The 25,483-nt window shown below is 35.0% G+C and overlaps 1 protein-coding gene across 3 annotated transcripts in view; it reads right to left on the bottom strand.

Annotated features, from left to right (window-relative positions):
• PolZ1 (DNA polymerase zeta catalytic subunit) overlaps positions 1-25,483 on the bottom strand; it is a 144,821-nt gene that overhangs the window by 52,225 nt on the left and 67,113 nt on the right. For all 3 annotated transcript variants that reach the window (XM_081728985.1, XM_081728977.1, XM_081728969.1), the window contains 4 exons: positions 16,332-18,300; positions 11,029-11,187; positions 5,717-5,867; positions 3,667-3,833 (listed from right to left, as the gene is read on the bottom strand). In XM_081728985.1, the coding sequence (XP_081585111.1) occupies positions 3,667-3,833; positions 5,717-5,867; positions 11,029-11,187; positions 16,332-18,300 (2,446 nt within the window). The remainder of the gene's footprint in view (positions 1-3,666; positions 3,834-5,716; positions 5,868-11,028; positions 11,188-16,331; positions 18,301-25,483) is intronic.

Here is a 25,483-nt window from a genome sequence, read left to right as displayed (position 1 = left end):
CTTGGAAAGTATGCTAAATTGTGTTTATCACAAGAAGTGGTGTATTTCTTGCGCGCTATGGCTTCTAGGCAAAGTTCGAGGAAGAAAGGGTCTGATTTAAAAAGCTAGATCAAATATAAATTCGTTCATTGAAGTAATCGCCCCTTTCAGCAACGGTTACATTACTGACTCCAGTGTTGTCTTGGATGCCTGCTCCTTTTTGTTGTATAGAAGCGCTAAATGGATGCCTTATTCCGAAAGAAGAGTGGAAACATTAAATGAATGAATGAATATAAATTAAAATATTATCAGTTATAACAATCGTAAATCATGAAAGCTTTGTGGGCCGCAGGAAATGGTTTGGCGGGCCGCATGCGGCCCGCGGGCCGCCATTTGGACAGCCCTGTTATAGATTGACAATACTTTCACTTAATATAAAAAAGATAAGTGACAAAGGACGGTGTAAGTATTGTTTTATATACCCGTTAACATTTTAAGCAGCAAGTAATTGTAATATGAAAAATAACTAGTAAATACCACAACGAAGAAATGAGAGTTCCTAGGGGCAACAATACAATAGGCAGTGGACTGCTGGAGAAAGGGGAAACGCAGTTTGGCAAGCAAAAATAACTAATAGGAAAATAGTATTAAACATTATTTTCAGTTGCTTTAACTTGAATCCCTATTAGGTTATTTGTAATTGACTCGCATTCTTTTTTTCTTTTCGTGTATACAGTATGATAACTGTTTTCACGGAAAAGAGCAGGCCAGTAGCCAGCACAAAAACGTAAAGGGGGCCCGGTAGAATTTAGGGGGAGGAGAGATCCAATCATATTATTGTTCATCAACATATATTGCTCATTGCAAGTCTACCGTGGAATTTTAGGGAAGCCAGTAAAAATTTAGGGGTGTCCGTTCCCCTAGAACCCCCCTGGGTACGGGCCTGAAAAGGAGTCGACACACTTTTTAGTTTTCTTGTCATATGTTGATATATTTTTGTTGCCATATGTCACGGAGGAATGGGGGCTCAGTGGTAAATTACTTACTTCCGGTCCGATCCTTGGTCATGTGAATTCGTGACTAATGACATCGTGTCAGTGAATTTTCTCGGGGTTCTCCCTTTGCTGTTACTTTCCTCTTCCACCAATTCTTCCTTATCATTCATTTTCAATAATCATAATCTTCTTTAATCTATGGCATGCGTGTGAGACGTTAATTAAAGATGCCCTTTTAATTTTTCATGCATATGTGGCTGTATTAACAAAAAAGAAACCTGATAAAATTATCGTGCCGACACAGTAAGTTGTGTACAAGGTCCAACCCTACCATCAGTTGTAATATGCACTCAAGTAGCAGTTATAGTCCGCTATTCCAACGCTTCTGCATGCCCCGCCATTTGAATTAATGAGCATACTTAAACTGAGTTGACGGTTATTTGTTAATCCGTTTTGTTTACTCTGTTTAATGTGTTAAGAACCAAGAAGTATGTACACGATAACATGAGAGTTTCCACCCGTTGTTTACACACTTTAAAAAAAAAAAAAAAAATCTACATATAAGCGCATGGGAGCTTGTATTACTAAAGGGAACAACAACACAGCCCCCGTCTGAAACAGTAGACGGCTAGCAGATGGGTGGTGGGGATATAAGTTCCTATCAACTTGTCTGAGATAGACTTTACATTAGCTGCGAGATAGGGAACCCAAGCATTTTTCCTGTTCTTCAGTCTTAAGAGTTCTTTTGCATTAACATTATTCTCCCCGTGCGAATAACGGGTATTTCAACTAAAATAGTACAACACAAACTAATACGCAGCTAACAGTTAGTTACTGTATTGGAAGTAATTTTCAGGGTGTCCACACAATTTGACGAAAAAATCGCTGACTTTTTCCTGACTTTCCATGACGAAAGTTCCAGATTTCCCTGACCACTGAATAATTTAAAAATACAGAAAAAAGAAAGAAACTCCATATAGTTGGCCCCGTATAGCTTCTACCCTCCATATAATTGGCCTTGTTCTCTCTTCGTTTGTTTCTTTTTTCTTTTCTTTTTTTTTTTTCAATTTTCTTTAATCCAAAAGCATGTAAATTTACAAATAGTATATACATTAGGTGATATTAATTACATATTACACAAAATGTAAAGCTACAAAGTGTGCAGTATACAGAGTATTTAAGATATGAAAAAATTACACATTATAATACCAATTACTAAGCATTATAACTCTATCCATCACGACTCTGGAAATCACTAAAGAAATAATAAACACTTCTGACCAGAGTATATACACTTGTTTATTAAAAACTAAATTACAGTGTAACGGTTTCGACAACTTAACGTTGTCTTCATCAGTTAGTGTCTGATGAAGTGTTTATTATAGCATTATAACATTGCTTATAATACAGGGATGCAAATAAAATTTTACTAGCCCACGAAAAATGCAACTAATCCACATCCCACAATAGAAATAATTTACTTACGTTCAGTATGATATTAAATACTCGCCCGCACTGATGAATGAGTAAGCGAGTGGTTATTTCCATCCCTTTATAGTAATAAACAGTTCATATATGATTTTACTGATCACAAAGGAAAACATTATGTAAAGCATACCTTTGCCGGTGCAGTTGTTAAATGTAACCCATTTAACAACTTGTTTTCATCCTTTCTCACATGGTTTTCTTCTCATTGATCTGAATATTCTTCTTGTCTCCGCAGTTTAACTTTCTTCCCTTCTTCCTCCAGCTCTTTTAGTTGTTGCTGAATCTTCCGTTTCTCTCTCAAGCGTTCATTTCTCTTTTCTTTTCCAAATACACCTGATATTGTCTCATTGAACTTCTCACTGAATTTATTATACCTCTTGGAATTGTTGATCCTGACGATACACAGAATCACATACGCTAAATTGAGTCACCAGAGATTCTTTTTGTAAGTTCTCAACAATGAGATTTTTGTTTATTGAAAAACTTTCACCAAATGCGTTTCCGTGAGAGAAGATGAAATACAGCTTTATAACAGACCTAAGTCAACGAGGTCCTTCTCATTTCCTAAGAGTAAGTATTAAAAAAAAAAAAAAAAAAAAAAAAAAAAAAAAAAAAATCATTGAAGTGTTCCCTAAATCCTTCAGTTTGAGCTTTCACTGTGAGCTGGAGATATTGTTTCTTCACGTTCTCAGCTACTTATCTTGATATCCTCATGGTACCATGCAATTCTTCTAGAACAGCGTCTACTCTTTTGAGCAAATATGCCAGGACGCAGTTAGATGTGTTTCTCGCAGAAAATTAGTTTCAACGACTATTTCAGAGAACACTGTCTACCTCAATACCATCATTGGGAACACCCCATTTTGCATCCAGTAATCCAGTAACGCTAAAGAAATTAACCCTACTTCATAAATTCAGTAATTGAACAATGGATGTAAATCGATTTTTCCCCGACTTTCCCTGACCAATCTGCCATTTTCCTGACATATTTTTACTTCCCTGACTTCCACTGATTTTCCAGAATGTGGACATCCTAATTTTATTACGATCTCTCATAGTTTTGCTTTAAATTCCATTTGTTTTCTGTGAGTTATCACTTCTCTACGAAACTGATGGTGGCCACCATTACGTTTTACTGTATACAATTTTGTTTATTTTGAACATGGAAAGTTAGTGCATACAGTACAATATAATCACTAATTACCTCGTATCCAGCTAATATATCGGGATCCCAAATTCGAACCAAAGATACAACTTCATGTAATAGCTCCAACTCATTTTGAACATATTTCACTTTGCTATAAACAGCACTTCTGAGAAGATCCCGAGTGTTTACATTTCCTTCAGAGACTGGATCTACAATTATAGCACCTGTAAAAATAATACGAGAAACATGAGAATGAAAACTGAACATACGGATTTGAAACTGTACGCAAGGGACATTAAATCTTATATTCTTAATTACTGATCTTGTTTGATTTCCACCTTCTGAAACTGATAATAATTTCAGTGCTCATGTATCATCCTTTATCAGACATAAAATAAGAACAGGATAAGAAATCTTGCTTCACAATTTAAGTATACCTTTCACACAAAAACAATATATTCTTGGTTTCCTCTTTAAAGAACCAACTCAACCATATTAAGCACTAAGTTTATTTATTAATTACATAAACACATCTGAAAAAACACGTTGCTACGTTGGAGGTTTCGGTGTTGCTACTTTTGCTTTCAAGTAATCAAAACCCCTTTAGTGATAAAACCATGTGTGAAAAAAAAAATGTAGAGATTAATAGAATATATTTCTTGCTATTTATGAAGCTGATTTGTGTAAAATACATATGGCACAAACAGTATAAAAGACACACATATTTTAAATAAAACAGCTTCATAAATACTGGAAATCATAGTAAAATAATTCGATATTTGCCCAAAACAAAAATCAGAAACTTAATACTGACAAGGGAAACTTCGATAAAGACTGGAACACTAGCATACACAACTTAAAAACGAAAATTAATCTCTACAATTTACAGTATCACAACCATGATTTTATTACAATTCTATGACTGTGCCGGTTTTTTGTTGTAAGATTTACTAAATTGAAATTGTGAAAGCAGAAGAAACCATGAAACGTTAATTTTCTTTTCAGATGTGTTTATAAAATAAATAATATGAATAAGCTAGTGCTTAATATGATTCGAATTCATTCCATACAGAAGAAAACATTCATTTTTTTAATATATAAGTGTACCTTTTTTTATAGCTCGAAGAAAGTTAGCTTCCTTAACCCAACTGCTAGTGACTAACGAATACTGAGGCACATGTGGTTGAAATTACTGTGAATTTCAAAACTTGAAGTACAAATAATGGCATAATTTCAACTGTCAGCTGTGAAATGGCGTTACTCCTGATGTCCTGCACCTCATATACCCCAAGATTTGAGGACGCTACCCCGTATCGTGAGTAGAAGGCTCAATACTTTTTAGACTACCTAATATTAAACTTATAGATGATACAATGTATTACTACAATGGATTACGAATCAATACGGGCGCGTTATCGAGCTTCGAAGATGTCTTCGTTTGCAACAATACATCAAAAATTTTGCATATTTACATTAAGAGAGATGAGTTTATGACAGTGGATTATGAAAAATTGTTAGAATGATAATGTAGGAAGAAACGGGAGAACCCCGTGAAAAACCCATGGACACGATGTTGTCCACCATGAACTCACATGGCTGGAACTCAACCAGACACACCGCATTAGAGGTGAACATGGTACCATTGAGACACTGTATCCCCCAGTCCATTGTTACAAAGTGAGGTTTAATACGAATAATCACTCTATCTCTACGAATAAAATACTCTGATAACTTAGTTTATTACGTAATTTTATAAACAGTATTTTTGTTTGACAAAAATGAACCTTTCCAGGTATTATTGGTGATTTTCTATTGCAATAAGAAAAATAATTTAAATGAATGTTAAATATAACTCCAACTCACTAGACAAAATTCGGTGCTAAATTTTTGCCGGCAATGCCGGGTCATATTTTTTGAGTCCTAGCTAGAATACGAGTATATGACCACATACGGAAACAATGATTATGTTAATTCGAATTTCGCAGTCAGCGAAATAGTATTCCTTAAAATAACAATTTAAAATAAATTGATGAGTTTCAGCAGTATCATCTCGCATCTTTATCTATTTTACGTACTATCATCATTAAAAAAAAAAAAAAAAAAATACCTGTTTCTTCCTTTGGGAGTTTCCCGTCAGCTGGATAATCATTATCAATATAATAAAATACAGCAGAAATAGCGTCGTGTTCTGGGTCTGGTCGAAGATCACCTCTAGTTGATATATGGAGTTCCAGAATCAGAAGAGTTATATACTGATGCTGAAAATTTAAGAAAATAGTTATGTAGTACATACCCTTATTAACATAGATGTTCTTATAATTTTCTATATGTAAATCATTTTAACAGACTTACAACTGATTTAAAAGACACAAAGATACTTACAGAATCCTACATTAGAGCCCTTTTCTATCTTTATGTGCCAGTGTTTTCAGCTCTCGTAGTCGCATGTTTAAACTTTCTGGTGGTGGGGTTTACACCTGCGATTACAGGCACCGACTTGACTATTGTCATTTTGAACATGCTTTTATATCTACAAATTACACCTGGTAAGTTACAGATATTGACTGGTTAATCTGTCTGAACACAGACTACATGAGAAAGTTTAGCACGGAACCCGAACCATCAAGGAACAAATCCGAGATACTCGAGAACAGAAAACATTTATGCTACTCGAAAACCAATTTATACAAATACATTTCATGAACACAAATAGTGTGTGAATTAACAGACTATTATCTCTTACATCTGCAACGTGAAGTAAAACTGTGGACATATTCGTCACATAACATTGTGAAACACTTATGTCGACAATTACATAACATGTTACGTTTTTAACAATACATAAGAAATAATAATAATAAGGGATAACTGTCTCCATGGGAAGATGAATACTTAATCATTTTCTCTCTTCTCTAAAATCCAAATAGCATTTATACGTAGTCTTCATGTTAGTACCTTTCTTTCAAGCAATACATGGACTGAACACTTCTATTTTATAATTAAGTTTATTTTTATGTATATAATTTATAAAAGGGTGGTCCTTATTATTTGACTTCCAATTATTTTTTAGGCTCATCTTATAAAATGGTTCCAAATCAGACCAAAGTAATCCATGATAAAAACTAGCTCAATTATTAATTAATAATAAAAAATGGTGCTGACCACAAGTTTTCAATGAATTTCCGGTATATAATATGAGGTAAAGGTACTTCGCAAGTTTGGAACGGCTGGAGGACATAACACCACATCTAGGATAGGGGTAATGGTAGGTAGAACCCGTCTATTACTCTGTAGTACCTTCATGGCGGCCATCTTGGAAGCCCGTCATCTTGTATTTAAGATTCATTTTTTTTTAATAGGAAGAGGATCATGACATCATTTTGGGGTAGGTTTTTATCACAAATAGCACATCTGACACAATTTTTACTTATATTTTAATCACTTAATAGTAGGGTTGGCTGCTTTAAACCAGTTTTTTTTTTTTTTTTTTTTTTTTAAACCAAAAAACCAAAAATGTTCGTAAAAGTGTATGTGTTCATAAAATCTTGATGAATACGTATTTGTGAGTTACCACGTTTCACTCCCGTATATTATTCGTATTATATTCAGACCTACATTCCCCAGACCTACATTACTCAAAGAGATTATACTACAAAAGCAACTTTCGTTTTTTTTTTAAATAAGTTTATGAATGTTTATTTTGTGATTTGTTATAGTCTTATTATTGTTACGCAGTTGCAATCAAAGAAAAATTCTAAATATTGTTTCGTTTTAATAATGTTTACTATTGACAAAAAACATCGAAATGCAGTACTTTTTTGGGGGAGGTGTCATACAAACACCACGAGAGGCATTTATTGAAATCAGAGGTATCTTTGGTATCTATTTATGTATAAATAGATCACAGCCAAAGTGGACTCAAATAATTCGTATTTTTATTCACTTTTCTTACTGATATGCAAATTAATTCGTCATATTTCTTTATCTTGGACTAATAAAAGTCGTAGTGAACTAACTTGGAATAAATTAGTTCTTTTGTACTCTGCAGTACTTTGAAATTGTTCATATGTATTTTGTATAATGGTTTCACTTGTGCAACTGTTATCTTTTTGTCCTTCTGAAATGACTCTTGTTAATATAATTGTCAAGTATGTAAAGATCAGTACAACGTATTTTTATCAGGAGTCCTTCGTGAGGAAGTCGGCAGATGTATCGCATTTGTGGCCAAATAGTCCCGGTTTCGAGTTTAAATGGAGGACAGTTTCTCTCAGATGTAAGCCGAGAAGCGGTTTGGATTCCGGTTTAAGCTTATATGGCCTCTTCCAGCATAACCCGGTTATTGCATAATAACACCAAGGCGAAACAAACTTATTTCTGTCCATATGTGATATAAATATATAAAGCAAATTATTATTATTATTAAAAAAAAAAACAACTGGTTTAAACACAAAAAAACGGGTTTAAACCAAAAAATGTTTTCTGTTTTTTAAATAAAAACCATGGTTTTTGCCAACCCTGCTTAATAGTTATTACTTTCACATATCTGCTTATTAACTTACAATTGTCTCTCCAAATTTCCATGGCACCTCTGCCTCATAGCATATAAATGCATTAAAAACTTAAGGTCGCTTAGAGCACCATGTAATTGAATTAGCTTTTCTCATACGGATCTGATATGGAACCATTTGATGAGGTCAGTCTCAGAAAAACTCGAAGCCGATAAATGAGGACCGTCCTAATATACCAGATGTACGTATCAGAAGTCCGGAGCCATAGGCCAACACCGTTATGATAAAGGTACAAAATACTCTATGTGCAGTGCTCTATATTTAAAAAGTATCATTCTCAATCCAGCAGGTTGTTCAAACGGAAAGTAAAGGTATGCAAAAATGATCCGAGTAAATCACACATTATTATGTGAGGGGACTTCAAATCCGTTTCTCAACAATGTTGTATGGTTGGTTATGGTGCGGGCCCAATGTGGAGCTCAAATGGATGGCGTGATTGGAAAAATTCCACAATTTTAGATTCAAACCACCTATTTCTAACAACTTTCCTCTCTTTCCAATTTTTCGTATCTTTACTCATAAAAGATTCGGACTTCTGATACACCCAGTATATATTTTCCTTGTTAAGAATACGGTAAAGATATATATATATATATATATATATATATATATATATATATATATATATATATATATATATATATTTGATTCCTTTCTTTAAAAAAAATAGAATTTAAATATTATCAATAATAATTTCTTATAATTGAATTTGCAAGTTAGTATTATCTTGCACAAAACACAAACTTCATTTAACATCATCTGGCTTCGCTGTCCCACTACAGAAGACGAATGGCAGTTAATGTAATTATAATGTTCACTCAGAGTACTCTGAATTCTATTTTGCAACTTTTTCATATTTATTACAATTACATCCGTTTTAATCTATGAACATCTTAACACTCCCTCCCCCGCAACGCGCCAAGAATAATTTTAACGAGATGAGTTTATTTTCAAAAGCACTACTTTCCTTCGCAATGATACATTACATTACATTACATTACAGTAGATTACTCTATGGTTTCCTAGAAATTTTACTCTATAGTAATATAAAAATAAAGTACAAATATTTCGACTAAAACAGACAGTGTATTTAAATTATCTAAAAGTCATCTTTCGGTCAATTATGACCGTAAGTTCTAATTTCTCTACAATAAATGTAATCTCGGAAATATCATTTTAGCTCACAATATCATTTTACCTTGCTCAAAGTATCGACATTGTAAAGAAAGCTATGACGTCAAACTGAATTAACTTAACATTTTGCAATATTCTGATAAATTTTATTGCAAAGGGAGGGGAAAAAAGCTTTCGTAGTTTGTTACTTATTTTAATTTAAAGAGGGCAGGTTTATCTATAGTCTACAAAACCATTCATTCTTTTGTTCCTATGCAATAAAGTTATCTACCTACAACGTATTATATCTTTGACTTTTAAAAATACACACAGAAGGCAAAGACTTATTTATTTGTTGGTATAACATAGTTATAGATGCTAAGTCGCAGGTCAGTTTGAAGCTTATAGATAGATAGTGACAATCTCTTAGACTACATACGCAGTATATTCTTAACGTACAACCTCACTGCAGGTTTGGCAGGATGAATCCAGGAAAGGAACCAACGAATTCAGAAAAGGGCACATCATGGCTACGAAAAACATGACGTAGATACACTGTTTGTTTGTTCGCTTATTGAAGTTTACCGTCTCTTTTAAACATCGATGCTACATAAACTTAGACTTAAGGTGGAATCCGAGCCACAGTAATGTGTTCAATGTTCTCAAACCGAGAATCTAACCCGAGACTACACGTACCAAAAGCGCGCGCTAGCCACTAAATCGATGGGGAAGGCAGGTGGACACACACTGTCGAACATCGCGAGTTACAGTTAGAGACGGGAAGTCTCAATATATAAAGCATCTGTAAGGAAAATAATATGTCTTGAAAACAAACCAAAAGTCCTTACGGATTATGACCAACAGTATCTAAAGAGACTGTGAACGCAAGCAAATCACCAAAGACGACGCATGGTGTCACAAAACATGAACGAATTCAACAAACAAATTAGTAAATTACTTTCTCACGTATAGTTTGACGAGAACTGATACATTTGGGGCTTGGAAGTAGTCAATTGACATGCTAATCGTATTTGTTTACGGTAAATAAACAACGATGTTATGCCTAGGACAACGAATACTATCCCTATGCTATGGAAATGTGGAAATTTAATTTGTAGCGAGATAGATTTCACACGGATTATAACTGACGAGAGACGACGTCAGGTGGGAACAACACGAAGTGCTTCGTCCCGTTGGCACTGATCCTGCTGTTCACGATATAAAGGTGATGTGTACTGGTCTGGCAAATGGTCTTACATCTTTATACTAATTACAGAACCCGAATTGAATATTCGAACGTTCAGAAGTTTGGTGCCAAGGCCTTAATAGGGGATTTGTTTACGGGTGGCGATAGAATTTGCCATGATAACAATGCAACTGTCGACAGATATTCAATGTCAGTTTGTCCACAACATAAGTAGTGTAAGCATATTGGAATGGCTGGCCCATATGAAGTCAAGAGATTTGAGGGACTGGAAATCCAGTTGGAAACCTGTGAGATGTTCCAGTCCCGATTCCTCAACCGATTTTCCTGAATCACAAGAAAAAGCACGAAGCACTTTATCATGCATGGCTGACTGTCTCTGTCGCCAAATCTTCTAACCTGATAATCACTTTACTGAAGGGTGATACACTTATCTAGCACACTAAAGGCAAAGATACCAAGTCACTTGAGGAAGTGAGACAAGCCACTGGACTACTATTAATTAATAAAAAATAGTATTCCAGATATAGTTACCTCAGAAACAGCTTTTACATTCTGGAGATTATCATACGTCACGCAGAACCCAAATGTATTATTAGGACTGTTTCCACCAATCTGGCAACTGGAACTAGCTCTTCGTTGGATCACAGGTGTAGAAGTCATACTACTGTTGGATTCATTTTGTTCCGTGTTCTGCAATAAATCAAACCTCAAATGCAACTTCCAAATATGGAACATTATTAAAAAAAAAAAAGTTTATTTTATATATATATATATAATATACTTAGCTAATGTACTCTAAAAGTGACAGTATGTTCCGAAAGCAAATTGCTAAGAAAAAAACTAATCAATTACACTGATTGTTTGGTTTATTTTGGCAGCAAGGTTCCTTTCAGCACCAAGGCTATATGATACATGGACCTACAGCTTAACATGGAATCAGAACCAAATGGGCTCTCCGCCGGGAATCGAACCTGATTTTCCACGTCAAAGAATCATACGCTAACCATATAGCCAACAGGGAGCTCATTAATCTATTACAAATACATGTTTCGAAAAATTCAAAAGTCTAATCATGATTTACTTAGAACATTTAACCTATACTTTGTGAGTACTCACACTATTAAAAATATGTAGTGAAAATTACAATAACTTAACAGAAGAATTTATATTGATAAATATACAAGTAACATCTAGAAAGGAATAGAGAATATTTAGTCTGATAACAACGTAAGCCCACGCTCTGCACGTCCGAGAATGCTCTAAATTTTATATAGAAATTGTAGTACGACAGTGATGTCACGAAAACATTATGGAACATGAGGGATAGTCTAAACCATAAAAGTACGCCAGACATCATACAAATCGCTCGTACAACTAAATAAGTTCTTGAATTATCATGGTAGAGAATATAACATGACATTTTTGCTTCGATTCTGCAATTAAATATTAAAAGTTCAAATGGAAATCCAAAGATCTGACTTAACAATAATACACAGACTCATAAGGGTAGCAGATATCCTAACTAAAAACAAGTAGTCATGCTGAATCACCCACCTTGTTATCTGCGCTTGTCTTCGTATTTCCCAAAATTTAAGTTACCGGTGAAAGAATGTACTTTTCAAGACAGTATCCAAACAGCTGTAATATCCCGACTTCGTATTGGACGGTGTATTTTTTCTCTCTTTCTTTCAATGTGTAAGTGTGTTTCAGTGCATGTTAAATTCCTTTTGGATGCTGTACTGAGAAGTAATATTGTTGTGTTATGACTGCGTTAATTTATTGCTTTTTCACATGTCCACTGAAGGTATGAATATTGTTTCTTCTTTATTAATCATAGGGAATATGTTGTTATTAATTGGGGAAAGTTTAAGTTTGAGGTTATGATAATGAAGTAATGATAAATATTCACGTTTATTATTCACGGGCAGAGAAAGGTAATTTTGGATATGACCAGAAGCAAGACTACCTGCTACTCGAAATTACAAGAACTATGTGGCTGAAAATTTGGAGAAAGCTTTTTAGGAAGTTAAAAGATTAACACATCAGGCCTAAGGAAAGCTCTGAAATATACGAAGTTGACATTATAATAATACATATAGTCATATTTTACTGGTATACATCAGTAGGGCAAAAGTACACTGCATATAGAATCCGTGGATAATACATAAACAAACTAGACTATCATACAGTATTGTCAGAAGAATTAAAGTAACATCTAATAGTTTAATAATAATAATATGCTCACACTTTTACGGTTGCTGAATCTCATGAAAAGAAAGTACACAATTATGCTTGTCAGGTACCAGTGTGCCTCATTAAAGATAAATATGAAGTGATAAGGCTTACGTGTGTACGTAGCAAGAGAGATGTACTTGTGAAAAATGATAAATATGTCTGTGAAATGTCAATGGATGACACAATTGCTGCTCTTTCAGCTCCAAAAGTGACTGGCACTATAGACAGGCGAACATACAGTTTTCTGCCATCTCTGAATGTTGATAAATACTAGATAGGACTGTTTAAGAATAAAAAACGAAGGCTGGGTTTTATTTGAATTTTTGTTATTCAGAATTAGTGAAGTGAGGTGGAAAATTTCCGTTCTAAACAAATACCAGTAATCAAGTAACAATCCCTCATTAACCATAAAATTGATTGAATTCGTGTATAGAAATGTTAAAAAGTAAAAGATTGTTAAAAAGAGTCTGAAAATTTTCATTGTTCAGAAAATTTCCAGTATTATGTAGGAACAAGTGAAACAATTTTTCATGAATCGAAAAATTTTCTGTAGAAAATTTGGAAAAATTGAACAACTTTTCATGAGCCGGGAAATTTTCATAATTTTGAAGCAAAGAGTAAACTTTTTATGAATCGGAAAGTTTTATTGCTATGCAGAAACAAATGGAAAAACTTTTCATAAACCGGACAATTTTGAATATTATATGTAATGATGTTAAGTGGAAAATTTTAAGTTACTTTAGCTAAATATTAAGAGTTTCATGTAATCAATATCTTAGAGGAGATATTTTGTATTGTAAAACTACCATTATTATGTATAAAAATGCATTAAAAATAATAATTACTCGCTAGAACAAGTACATATATAAACTTTTGTAAATTAAAATGAAATTACTTGTTGCTTTTAGAACGCAGCGCTAATAGCGCAGCTTTTTACGTTTGTTATTTTACTGGAAGAACAACTACACAAGTCAGCTTGTTCATTACTTACATTTTACTTTCTCTTCTGAATCAATGTATGTTTATTTCCAGAAATTGTTCAGTATTTGTTTTCATGAGTTACTTAAACTGGAATTTGGGTAGTCAAAAATTTACAGTAGGTACTTTATATTATCTCTACTTATTTATATATGTTGCAAGTATGTAAATCCAGAAAAGTAATAAAGCTATGAGAAAACTTCGTCTTACGCGTATTAAACTGACGAAATATTATTTTGTGAGATTAACAGTGAATTCCGAGGAAAGAACACATTGAAGTTTTTGAAATATTGTTGCAGAAATGAAGAATCGTTAGATTTTCACTTCATGAACCTTTTTTCAGACAATATTTATTACAAATAAATTTTACGGCTAAACAAGGATGTAGGATTAAGTGGAGTATGTTTTATGAATCAGAAAATTTTCGACATCGTTCAGAATTAACACTGGTATGGCCAATATTGGTCAAAATCAGTTACTATTTACTGAAAATGAATAGATGTCCAAAGCTGCCCCATTGAGGCGTTTTGTAGTTTAACGTCCCTTTCAGCAGCAAGGCTATATGAGACGGGACCTACTGATTAACGTGGAATCCGAACCACATGAGCTCTCACCGGCAATCGTAGCCGGGTCTCCCACGCCAAAGGCGCGTACAACAACCGCTTAGCCACGAATGAGTTCAAAGCTGCCCCATTTTCAGGACAACTTCGGACAGTGACAATTTATTTGTCTCCATTATTTTCATTGAGCGTTTGTAAGATGTTTTAAATGTATCCAATGTCATCCATTTGAGACTTTCAAACTAAAAAGATTTGTTATACCACGTGATACAATGTCATTTATGCAGTCTGAAAGTGTGCAAAGTTACCCAGTTACTTTGTAAAGAGCAACTGTTACATGCAGTTATATTTTATTACAAATACTATTAAACTTTTCTTCTTTCTTTATGGCGTCTGTCTCGTTATTTAATTGACGCGATTTTTTTTTTTTTTTTTAATCTAATAAGTTGTGTACTTTTAGGCAATACCTACTGAGTCTTTATATAAAAGAAGAAATTCTTACTGACTGATGGTCAATACCCAGGTAAAGCTCTTAAGCCAGAAACTCGAAATTTGGAAAGATATAGGATTTGTGAAGTAAGGTCCCTCTAAGGATTGATTTTTGGAAACTCGATGGAAAAGCGGGATGGCAATTATTATCTTAAAATGTTCATATCTCGGAATCTCTGATGGTTAGAGACATGAAATTTGGTATGTACGCTTCTCATTTTAAATAATTAGACACGTGTTTCAGTGTTTGTTGATATTTGCCCTACAAGCGAAGAAAAAAGGTGAGAACGAAAAAGGAGTTGGAATTACAATTATTAATATATGTCCGTATCTCGTAAGCTCTTACGGTTAAAGATATGAAATTCAGTATTTGGATGGAGCCACTGTCCCTCAGTGGTAAAGCGCTTACCTCATGTGCGTGGGGTATCTGGTTCGATTTGTGGGTTTTCTCTGGGTACTCCCATTTCTTCTCACATTCTCATTCCACCGATTCTTCCATCATCATTTTCTTGCCCTAATCATCCATCTTAGTTTAAAGGGCATAAACGTGGAACATTAAACCGAACTATTTCATTTCATTTTTTGGTATTTGGACTTCTCATTTAAAATAATTAGATACGAGATTCATTTTTTTAACATGTATTTTACCTAGAAGGGAACGAAATGGGTGGAGTTACAACTGTTATAATTGGATGACCATATCTCAAAATTCGTTAAGGTTAGAGACGTGAAATTTGATATTTAGATCTTTTATGTAAAATAATTCAATATGTGTTCCAGCGATTTTTAAAAATATTTCTCATACAGGGGGGGGGGGGAGGGAGATCGGAGTTGCAGTAATTAAAATAAGACGACCATATATCGAAATCCATTAAGGTTAGGGGCATGCAAATTGGTATTTAGGCTTTCAGTTTAAAATAAATGAAAACGTGTTTCAATGTTTTTGATGTTTTCCTTACAAGGAAAGAAAAAGGTGGAAGTGCATGGCCATATCTCGAAATCCCTTAAGAACAGAGACATGCTAATCAAAAAAGTGTTTCAGCATTTCTTGAGGTTTCATTTAGAAGGAAAGAAAGGGCGAGAGGTTGCAACTGTTATAATAAGATGGTCATATTTCGAAATCCTTGAAGATTAGAGGCATCTTAGAGATATGAGAAGTGCCGGAACGTAGGCCGAGCAAATTAGGGGTCTGAATTCGAAGTCTCCGGCTAGCCGACGACTAGTTATTTTATATTTCCCCTAACTTTAATTACAGTATATTAATTATCAATAACGAATAAATGTAAACAGTACAAAATATAGTAATTTTAAGTCATATTTTATAAAGTATATAAAAATACACAATATAATTTCACTTGAAACTCTTAAAAACAGAAAATATTTATTTATGGTAATTGCCTAGAAACAAAAAGTAAAAAGCAAACTGGCAATAGAAATTGCTTTGAACTGTCTATTCTTTCCAACTCCACACTAAGCAAGCAAGCAAGAAAAAAAGAAAAAGACAACTTCAGTAACAAATATCACGCTCCTCTGATTTAATCATTATGCACTAAGAAAAATGTTAATACTTACGATAATCTTCTCCACTGAAGTCTCTGCTACGTTACACTGGCCACAACTACTCCCATCAACTAATTCTTCTGTTTGCATCCTTGAAAGACTTTCTTCAACTGCTACTTCTTTCTCAATTTTAGAATGTTCCCTGTCGTCTAGGTCTTCCTCTTCTGCTATCGGTTGTAAACTACTCTCACCAATTTCTACACTGTGGCGAGATCTTCTTCGATGTACCGTTCTCGCCTCCTTCACTGAAGTTCTTCCAATGTGGCTGAATATTTTCCCAACTGAAGAAAGATATTTCGCATCTGATGCCTTGCCTTGGATGGGCGTGTACAAAGGACTGAGATTATGATGCACTGCTGACGTACTTGGTTGAGGAGTACTATGCCTGGCTGGTAAACCGAGAGGTAATGGAGTGGCAGTAGATTTATCGGATGCATGTTCTGGTGTACAAGGTGAGAGAATTATAGAATTATCGTCGTCTGAATCCACAGCTGCTGACGGACTTAACGGTATTTTCACTCGCTGAACATTTCTATCTTCGTCCTTATTGTCAACAGTTTCCCACTCATCTTTCACAGTATCTACATTTACAGACTTTTTCTTTTCCAGCCATTTTTTCACATCTGTTAACGTAGGAGCTCTCTTCACAGGAGTGATTATTACTGGCCGATTACCTGCAAGAGCCGATTTCAACATCCCAAATTTATCAGAAAAATTTTGTTGTGAAGGAAGCCCATGATTTTTAAGCAACGATCGCTGTAAGTAATCAATACCCTGTTTCTGGAAATTTCCTTCGAATGGTGTTAAATCTACTACGGACTTGCTGCACAATCTTAACAAATGACCACCAACTTCCTTTGGCTTCTCAGACACATCCGCAATGTTACTATAATAAGCTGATTGATATTTACAAGCTGGAATACCAAAATCTTCCATCAATGCACTAACCTCTTGCGAAGTTGGAGGTTTAATTACAGGAACGTACACTTTCTTCCCTTGAACTTGTTTGGTACGAACTACAATACTGTTTTTTGCACAAGTATTCACATCTTTCGACATGCTACAAATTGTTTCATTTTGCATGTGGTTCGTTACATCTTTTATTTGCGTAATATTATCAACAACCTGAGATGAGAAAGACTCGTCATAAAAACTGGTAATACCACTAAAAGATACATTATTTTCGAACTCGTAGTCTGTGTTGCTATAATCACCACCATCAGTTTCTGTTTTCAACCTGCGAACAGTTTTGTTTTTCTCTTGACTTGGAGGCATGACTTTAGCATCACTTAAATCATCACAGCACTGATTATTTTCGCCATTGTTTCTCAAACTAGTAACACTAAATGATAGTTTGTCATCAGATAAAGCCTTTGAAGGACGAACACTAGATCCGGAACTGCCAGATCCTTTGGTATCTGATGAACTAAAGAGATCTTTACTATAACGTCTATTGCTAACTTTGTTTAGGGCAGAAGATCCTACATCGGTTTCTTTTACTGGAGCAATAATGTTATTACACGTGCTTAATGAATTTTCCGTGGTAAGCTGGGAGACTTCTAGGACTCCTCTTTCGTCACTGGCTACTTTATCTGAAGAATAATCCAATCGTTTCCTGACCTTTTTCTTCACTGTATTTCTATCTGTTTCTTCTCGTATTATTCCTTCACTAGTCATTTGAGCTTCTGTATCTAGCAGTCGATTTTTTGGTACAATCACTTTCTCACTGTACGAATTCTTTATATTTAATTTATCATTTGTAGAGGACACTTCCATTTCAGCTACAGCTTTTTGTTTCCAGATCCTACTGATGCTTTGGAATGGAAGTTTGTTGGTACTGTTCATTGAATCAGGTGAATATATAAAATTCAAACTACTATCTGAACTAGAATTTTCACTTTCAGAACATTCTTCTCGAACTTTCTCTTCCTCAAATGACTTAGGTCTTGCTTCATTATTTTTTGTTGTGCACTTTAACTCGCTGCAAAAGAACAATAAGACATTGAAAACTACATTAATTGTAACAAAGTGCTATAAATCACAACCTAAATAAAACAATTTTGTGATTCTTACAAGGGAAGAAGGTATAAGTTTTCAATAGCAATTCTGAAGAAAACAATTCACAACTTCATTCTCTTAGTTTCCGAAATGTGAAAGAAAAATTATTTGCGCTGTTATACTGAAACAAGTACACATACTGATTTTATTCATTTTGTGGTGTGTATTCTTTAACTATAAAGTAAACAATTACGGAGAGTATATCAAGTTGAACTGAAATCATTTTCTACTCCCCTTCACATAATCATGCACCATGGAAAGCATGCTGGGTCCCTGTTAGGTCATTCCATATCAACTCAACCCACAGTTTTACATTGACCCTTTTCAGATTTTGATGATTTTTACGTCACGTGAAGATATCATAACAAGATTGAAAAATACCAAATTTCAACCTTTTAGGTCGATTAGTTTTCGAAATTTTACGGTTTGAAATTCCTAATTTTGGTCAAAAAATTGCATATATTAGCTTCTTTACTTTGATGTATCTCGGCTCCTAATTAACGTGCCGAACTAAGACTTACGTCATTGCAAATCCATTGTTTTAACCTTTTTTTAGGTATATAAATCAATGAGAATGTACTAAAAACAATTTTCGAAAATTCGAATTCGAATTTCTCGAAAAAGGGCAATTTTAAATTTGTAAAAAAAACTTACATATAAGTTAGGTCTTCCTAAAGATACAGTCAAAATATAATTTTGGGATCGAGAGAGAAAGACTTCGAAGGAAATTGTATGAATAAAGAAAAAATTTGCATAGTGCTCACTGAACTTTCCTTGCGCTATAACATTTGGCAATCATTCAAACTACTCAACTAATTAAATATTAAACTTTGGTACAGAAAGGAACCAACCTAGCTACTACCCTATTGTTACGGGATATGAAATAAAGACAAGTTAGGACATCTTTGTGGAAATTCAACCAGTCATCAATGGAAACCAAGCAGCCTTCAAGAGTTCACTGCCTGATGTTATTAACACTAATATTCTGTTGTACGTCGCTAGTTGACTTTACATCGAAAGATATATTAACTATTGCTTTGCTGTTATTGAGGAAGTCTTTGTACTTGTAATTTGTAATAAACAGAAGTAGCGACCTTCAGAATCTTCACCCTTTAACAGTCTCACACGCGACCCTTTTAATTTGCTTTGTTAGATCAATTTCTTCTCTCAATTGGTTCGACCTCATTGGCCCCTCATAGTCAGGCTACTACAAGACATTGTCCGTTTCGTTCGTTTAACCACGACACAATGTTACAACAAGGAAGTAATGAATATAGAAGTAAGTACTTTGACTCAGGTGAGTCTCCTTTTGGTTCATTTACCTGTCAACGTTAGCAATCTCAGGAGCAAGTTTGAGAACTTTGTGTTGAGTCGACGACATGTTGAAACATGGACTTGGTCAATTTCAGTTTTGGGTAATCGACCACGCTCAGGAAACTCTGTGGTGTCACCACAATCTCATTCTGACGTCAGAGGGACAGTCGGGTCAAAAGCTATTGAGAGAGCATGATCTTGGCTCTTTGGATCTGAACCACGACGCGAGACACATCGGAGTCTCCCTGCCTTCGGGACCGGCATTCAATGCCATGGTTGTTTGTCGGACAAGTTTTCAGTATGGAAATCATCAAGACATCCCGACCTGCAAGTCACTGGAACTTCGAGGACAGCGCCTAAAGATCACCTACGAGTAAAAGGAGAAGAATGGAACGACTTCAAATTAGGGTGAGACTGTTCTAAATTAGTTGCTATTCCTTTGCTCTACCATCTATTCCTTAACGCCCTTATTGCTACCAATTTTCAATGAAAATGCATTGGTTATTTTCAAATTATTTTAACACTAAATTCATATTCATCATCTTGTCTAATTTTGCTCATGGTTCTAGTCGCCTAAGACTAGTGGTGGAGAAGCCCCCATTTAGCATGTGTTTTATTGCTATAAATTTGGTATTGTTATCCCGCACCTCTTAGGTGACTTTCGTTTCTATCCCGACAGTTAAGTGGTGTCGGAACACTATAATGGGTGGGGGGACTGTGTTCTAGAACCTTCCCGCGCATCGATAAGCAGAGACTAACCTCTAGCTAAAGTCTTTTGAAGAGATGTATTTCTGGAAAGCTCTGGTGGTTCTTTTGACGTCATCTTCAGGAATACGGTGAACATGACCAGTACGTGTCACTGGGCTCACTTTGCATAGAATGTCTTGTGACAACCCATAATACATTCACCTTATATTAAAAAAAAAATGAAGGTGATGATCCAGCAAGGTGCAAAAATGTTACCTTCACCTGGCCATCTTCTTGATGAGTGACGATATGTCCGAGCCAATTTCCTTCATAAACTGTAGTCACATATCCATGAATTTCACTTAATGGAAGCGTTCTGGATGTCACTAGCTGGTGTATGCAAGGCGTTGAAGAAAAGGAGAAGGGCTTCTTCACTACAGACGTTCTATCACAAAGAACAAAGGAAGAGTTTTTTTTTTTTTTTTTTTAATATATATATATATAAAGAAATTCATCAGTCGCAGCATATTCTGAGTGAGTGACAAATATGAACTCAATCCCTGAGATACTCTTCTTTGGCCAATCATAAAGTTGTAATGGTTCCAAGATTTGATCTGAGAATCGGCGCTGGAGGCTTGCTTTTCTTGCCAGTCTCTTCGCAATGCTTCTTATACCATCGCATGAGTCTTTACCATGGGCTGTGGCAAAAAAGTGCCACCCAGCCTGTATTCCGAAGCCTGTTGGTGTAAGCATAAGTTTAGAAAGTTTTTACGGTATATATACTGTGCAACTGAACCATCCGAAAAGTAGAAAATTTTCTCAGGGGCAGTACTATATTTGCTTCGAAGGATTTTCCACAAACTTCCTCTGAAAAAAGTAGAATGCCACAGTATTGTGTTCAAGGCAGTCAGGTATTGTGACCAAGTTATAGTGGTCATTTTTGGTACTTTTTCGTTGATAAATGACGAAGGGGTGGACTATAGCTTGGTTAGTATTCCAGTGAAATGATTGTGCCTCATCTTGTACAACCAAGTTATAATTTTCCGCGAAATCCCGCACAACAATAAATTCACTTTCAGAATTTTTTCCTTTAACATGGTTGAAAAATAAACACTGTTGCTTTGCTCTGAAGTCATGATAACGAAGATCATTGAAATTTTGACAAAATAGCTCAATAAATTCTGATGATGGCTTCTGAAGAGTTTCTAATGTACATCTATCAACAGACAACCATTGACGAAAAGTCAGTTTCGATTAAGTTTTCCCCTAGGGCGTCTGCTAGCAGAGTTTTGATGACATCATCCCTGGGCAAGGAGACCAAGTTCCTATAGAACATCTTCAGGCACAGGTTCACACGTCATGAGGTGTAGGCAGTCCTTGTAAGTTGTTATAGAACCATTGGTGAGAGTTTTTAACTTGGCATTTTCTATCATTAACTTCACGTTTTGGTGTGTCGTACAAACGCAGTGTGCATTCCATTAGCTCCAGCTAACACATTTTTTGGGCGAAAATCTTCAAATTTTGTTTGAATATCCTATGTTCATATAAGGAATCTGCTCTTTAAACAACTGATATACTTCCCGCAAATTACACAAAAGAAGACGTTTAGAAATTTTAACTTTCTTCCTACTACTGTCTTACTGAAAGGCAATCTTTTATGCCTGGCATAATCCTAGAAATGTTATCACTTTGGCAAATTCCTTGACGGCCTGGGTGTTTTCTGGTTGAAGAACTTTACCCGGTTCGTTTCTATTACTTGTATCTCGTGATCCCATCACGATCCCAAAATTATATTTTGACTGTATCTTTATAAAGGCCTAACTTACATGTTTTTTTCGCAGATTTAAAATTGCCCTTTTTCGAGAAATTCGAATTTTCGAAAAAGCAATTTAATACACCCCATTGATTTATATATCTTAAAAAAAAAAAAAAAAAAAAAAAAAAAGCTTTAAAAATGGCTTTGCAATGGCGTAAGTCTTAGTTCGATACATTAATTAGAAGTCGAAATATTTCAAATTAAAGAATATATGCAATTTTTTGACTAAAATTGGAAATTTCGAACCGTAAAATTTCGAAAACTAATCAACCTAGAAGGTTGAAATTTGGTATTTTTCAATCTTGCTACGATATCTTCATGTGACGTAAAAATAATCGAAAACCGAAAATGTGAGGGGAAAAAAATGTGCTTTTTTGTGTTGTTTTCATATGGAATGACCCTGCTAGACTAATCCCATAGCTATCGCGCAACGCTTTGGAGGCTTGGGACTCTAAAAATTCTATTAGTCTGAATTATCATGAATGAAACAGTCGTAATTCCTGATCTCAAAGTTTACTGAAAAAAAAAAAAAAAAAAAAGTACACCGTTGCTACAACTGCCGTGCGATATATGGAAGAAGTGGAAATACGCACTGACAATGGAGGTTAAGATGTTTTAAATAGGCGGACACCATGCTGCAACAAAGAAATACACAGGAGATTCCGTTGCACTCCTGTGAGTGCCATTAACAAGGGAATCATGGACAGTCACAAACAAGCGAGGGAATGCCGTCTTCATCGGCCTGGATTTGTGAATAGACGACAGAGATCAGTTCCACAAGAGCTCAGCGAGCAACAAGTCAAGTAGCAAAACGATATCTGTCGGTAACTTCCGGAAAACCCCAAAGATCTGCGGTTCTGGAGATGTAATTGAAGTCGGCCATGCAATCGCCAGGCAACAAAAACCAATGGTCAACCATTACTAAAGGTTACTCCGGTAGTGCATCAAGGACGCTTTGACACGAAGACAATGTTGTACCCTTGTTGGAATTGTTATATAAACCATTACACTTGGAACTCAATGCGGATCGGCGTGCTGTACATGCCAACATCTATATTTAACAACTGAACCGCTTATACGGAGTTCTATGTCAGAAATATCCGGGTTTGGTACGGAGAAGGCGCGTCTTACTCCAAACCGACATCGCTTCTTATTGCCAATCAACCACAGTGCAACAAAAGATTTCTGAACTGGAATTTCATCCGCATGTCCCGACGTTGCGCCCTCCCTCCAACTACCACTAGTTTCGCTCAATGGTTCATTTCTTGGAAAACCGGCATTGCGAGGCAGGGTCCACGAGTTCCTCCATTCAAAACAGCCGGAATGATACCGGCACGGCATTGAATTGCTGGTCAGCAGGTGTTGACAGACACAGGTCAGCAGGGGTTGACGGACACACGAAAAAAAAACATTATCCTCAATTAAATAATGACTTGATATTAATGTACTTTAAAAAAATCCCACTGTATGAAATCAACAACTGACTAGCACTAAACCAGCCATACGCAATAAAAAAAAAATTGCTATAAAATAACACGATTTTTCCTACATATTTTTCCTTTGGACACGATCTGAATACTTAATTTCTTGCACTCAGTTTGAATATGTAATACTTACACAACTGTCATTATTGACATTTTGTTTTATCGCAGAGAAGCAACCTCAAAATGTTTTTCTGCGATACTCCAATCAAAACTTTAAAATTTCAATTGACATAACTCATAATCTGATATATAACTTGAGTGGATATATATATATATTAATTTACTTATTTTTAAATTTAAATTGTTGAATGTTTTAATTCCACATAGCCTATAGTGCGCAAAGCAGAAACTAGCAAAGTATTTTATTTTATTTTTCTAAGTTCGAGAATTTACATGTTACACTTGACTGATTTTAACCTTAAGCAACAGAGATATATGCAATTCTTAAGCCTCAGCCTCAAACACAACATCAACATTCATAGTTTTTATTAATTTATTTCTTTAATAACTAAACGTAATCTGAAACATTTTCTACGTTTATGGTGCATTCACCTATAACTGCAAACGCCATGCTTCATAAAAATCGGTTCTTTTTTTCAAGGCACTTTACACTAAACTTCTTTCATGGAGATGAATTTACTCCTTTTACCCTAACTAATTTTAACCCCTTTGGTTATATGATGTGATGTGATTGTAGCACGTCATGTGGGGTAGAAGGAAGATGTATGTTGAAGCGAACAGACGGTTGAAGCAAAATGGGAGCCCTTTCTGAGTTTCAAAAAGGCTAAATTGTGAATGCGCGGTTAGTTAGTGTAATTGTACTTAGGTGGTCAGTTCGTCAGCTGTATCGAAGATGTCTACAGAACTAATAGCAACACACCAACGAAGGGTTAACAGGATAAACGAAAAGTCTCAATGACAGAGATCGCCAACCATTGAATAGCCTGTCGCTACGGACCGTACAGCGAAGTCTGGAAAAGTTATTGTAGAACTCAATCAGCACCTGGTTCACCCTAGCTAACAACAGAAACTTTCAATTTTTCTTAATCCGTTTCCTTTAAACAATTTCGGGTTATAGAGTTGCAGAATTAGACCCAAGTCGATTATATCGCTAAGAGTGTTGTGTTGTTGAAACTGTTTAAAGTATATTAGCTTCAATAATTACAGCATAAACTGTAACCAAAATGGCACAGATGTGAATCAGAATACCCTGTTTTAAGTTGAAATGTTTAAAAATATTCTTTTTTTTATAGGTATTTTAGCTAGATTAGTTATTATTCCAGTTGATAATCCGTCCTATTCAACAACATATTACAGCTTATAGCAACGAGCTTAGAATTTCAGTGGAAGGTGGTTATATTGCCTTGAACTAGAGGGAGGAGAAAAGTATTTAGAACAGTTGGGCACGCTCTAGATCCTGACAATATTTCGCCGTTGCTGAATAACAAACTTAAATAATGCAGTGAACCATGGAAGCAGAACAAAATTGTTTATATTACCTTTTGTTTATATATATATATATATATATATATATATATATACTCACAAAGAAAAAAAGTAAAAACGCTACTACACACTTTTCATATCCATAATAACTTAGCTATGGAAACATGGTTAACGGTGAAAAAAAAGAGTTAAGAAAAACCCAAGAAACAAGTGTGCTTTCCAGAAGACAAGGAAAGATTGAACAAGAAATGAAACTGTCAAAAATACACTCAACCAAGATAGTTTCCGAAAAAGAGTTGAAAAGTCTACACTACGCTGGTACAGGCATGTGCAAAGAATGCTTACCTTACCTAACGTGT

This window comes from Thermobia domestica, chromosome 1 (assembly GCF_964235325.1).
Source record: "Thermobia domestica chromosome 1, izTheDome1.hap1.1, whole genome shotgun sequence".
Lineage (NCBI taxonomy): Eukaryota > Metazoa > Arthropoda > Insecta > Zygentoma > Lepismatidae > Thermobia > Thermobia domestica.
This window is presented reverse-complemented; position numbering and strand designations above follow the sequence as displayed.